The sequence below is a fragment of the Lepidothrix coronata genome, unplaced genomic scaffold (assembly GCF_001604755.1).
Source record: "Lepidothrix coronata isolate B3197 unplaced genomic scaffold, Lepidothrix_coronata-1.0 Scaffold435, whole genome shotgun sequence".
Lineage (NCBI taxonomy): Eukaryota > Metazoa > Chordata > Aves > Passeriformes > Pipridae > Lepidothrix > Lepidothrix coronata.
In genome coordinates, this window is record NW_016690615.1 from 16,527 (window position 1) to 18,528 (window position 2,002).

Genomic DNA, 2,002 nt, shown 5'->3' on the forward strand with positions numbered 1-2,002 from the left:
GGGTGGTTTGTGGCCCCCGAAAATCCCGAAATTTTTGAGTTGCTCACCCCTCCGGGTGGTGCTCTCCGTGCGCGGCTCCGTCGGGATCGCGGGGACGGGGGTTTGTGGAAGAGGAGCCGCCGGGTCTCCTGTGGGAAAACACCGCCAAGAAAACAGGGAATAAACCCTCCGACCCCGGTTTGTTGGGATGGGAAAGGGGCATCATCCAATACGAGGGACTGGGGGGTCACTCCACAAAAATATCCATCAATTATCCAAACTTTTAACTGCTTTTAGCAATTAGTGGTAATTGGTCCGTCAGTTCATTAATTAATATTCCATCCTCTGTTGGTTATTAATTCTCTAATTAATTCTAATTAATTAATTCCAGTTAATCCCCGTTTTCAGTCCTTCTACCATCTTTTTTTTCCCCAGATGGATCTTTTTTCCCATCTTTTTTTTCCCCCCGGCTCCGGGAGCGCCGAATCCGGCGAGCCCTAACCTTTGGATTTGCTTTTCCAACCCCCGGAGCGCGTCCCGTCATCCATTACTTATTCCAGGGATTAAATCTCCTCCCAAAACGCTGAACGGGGAATACAACCCCCTCCCTGCATCCCTCGGCAGTGGAATTCCCACTCCCCAGTTCCCGATTCCCACAGGGAGCTCACGGATGCACTGGAGCGTGGGGTCGGTCCAGCCGGGCCGGGCGGATCCATCCCGGAGGACGCACTGGATGAGGTTGGAAGTCCCGGCTTTCCGCTTGTATCCCGGGTCGCAGGAATAGCGCAGCAGGGAGTGGAGCCCCGTGTTGTTCCCCACCTCGATGTGGGCGTTGGCCACGGCCTTGGGGCGGCTGCATCGCGCTGGAGAGGGATGGAAAACACATGGAATCGCAACCGGGACACCGGGAAACCGCCGGGAACGTCCCTGGAAGTGTCCAAGACCAGGCTGGAGCAAGCTGGGATAGCAGAAGGTATCCCTGCCCACGGCTGGAGCTGGATGGGCTTTATGGTCCCTTCCAACCCAAACCATCCCGTGATTCCAGGAAATCCTGGCTAGGGGTGGAGGTAGGGATTGGATGCTGCCCTGGAGCTGGGAGAGCCTCATCCAGCCTCCAGAAATAATCCGGGATGGCTGTGTCTGTACACAGGAATTAGAAAGGGAAAACTATCCCTGGCATCCTTGTGGTCACTTGGAGCAGCTTCTCCAGGGAGTGGAGAAAGGGAAAACTCTATTTTTGGAATCTTTGTGGTCACTCAGAGCAGCTCCTCCAGGGGATGGAAAAGGGAAAACTCGATTTCCAGCATCCCTGTGGTCACCTGGAGCATCTCCAGGGAATGGGAAGAGGAAAACTGTATTTCCAGCATGTTTGTGGTCACTTGGAGCAGTTCCTCCTGGGAATTGAGAAAGGGAAAACTCGATTTCCAGCATCTCTGTGGTCACTTGGAGCATCTCAGGGAATGGAGAAAAGGAAAACTCTATTTTTGGAATCTTTGTGGTCACTCGGAGCAGCTCCTACAGGGGATGGAAAAGGGAAAACTCGATTTGCAGCATCTCTGTGGTCACTTGGAGCATATCCAGGGAATGGAGAAAGGGAAAACTATTTTTGGAATCTCTGTGGTCACTTGGAGCAGCTCCTACAGGGGATGGAAAAAGGAAAACTCTATTTCCAGCATCCTTGTGGTCACTTGGAGCAGCTCCTCCAGCCCCGGCTCCATCCGGCCACCAGCTGCTGCATTTCCCCACCCCCTCCTTCCTCCCTTCACTTTCCAGCTGGACATGAAAAATTCCATATGCTCCATGAGTCCTCCAGCTGGTTCCTGGGGGTTTTCCCTCCTCTGGAGGCTGCAGCTGGGATCCAGCATCCCGGGATTGTGAGTTATGGCTTTGCTTTTCCCCTTCGGCCTCAGCTTGAGGCCGATTTCCCAACGGGGTGTTAAAGTCTCGCCCCTTTCCTGGTTTCTCCAAGGTTGTGCCGGCACCAGGATCCCTGCTGGAGAGTGGGAATGGCTCATCCATGACC

At 53.8% G+C, this 2,002-nt stretch overlaps 1 protein-coding gene across 1 annotated transcript; it reads right to left on the reverse strand.

Annotated features, from left to right (window-relative positions):
• Positions 1-9: 9 nt before the first annotated feature.
• IL15RA (interleukin 15 receptor subunit alpha) lies at positions 10-1,141 on the reverse strand (the record flags this gene model as incomplete). Its single annotated transcript, XM_017839547.1, has 2 exons — positions 648-1,141; positions 10-128 (listed from the first exon to the last, which is right to left on the reverse strand). Coding segments are annotated over exons 1-2 (558 nt in total), but the record flags the coding sequence as incomplete, so codon positions are not given.
• Between the last annotated feature and the right edge of the window lie 861 nt (positions 1,142-2,002).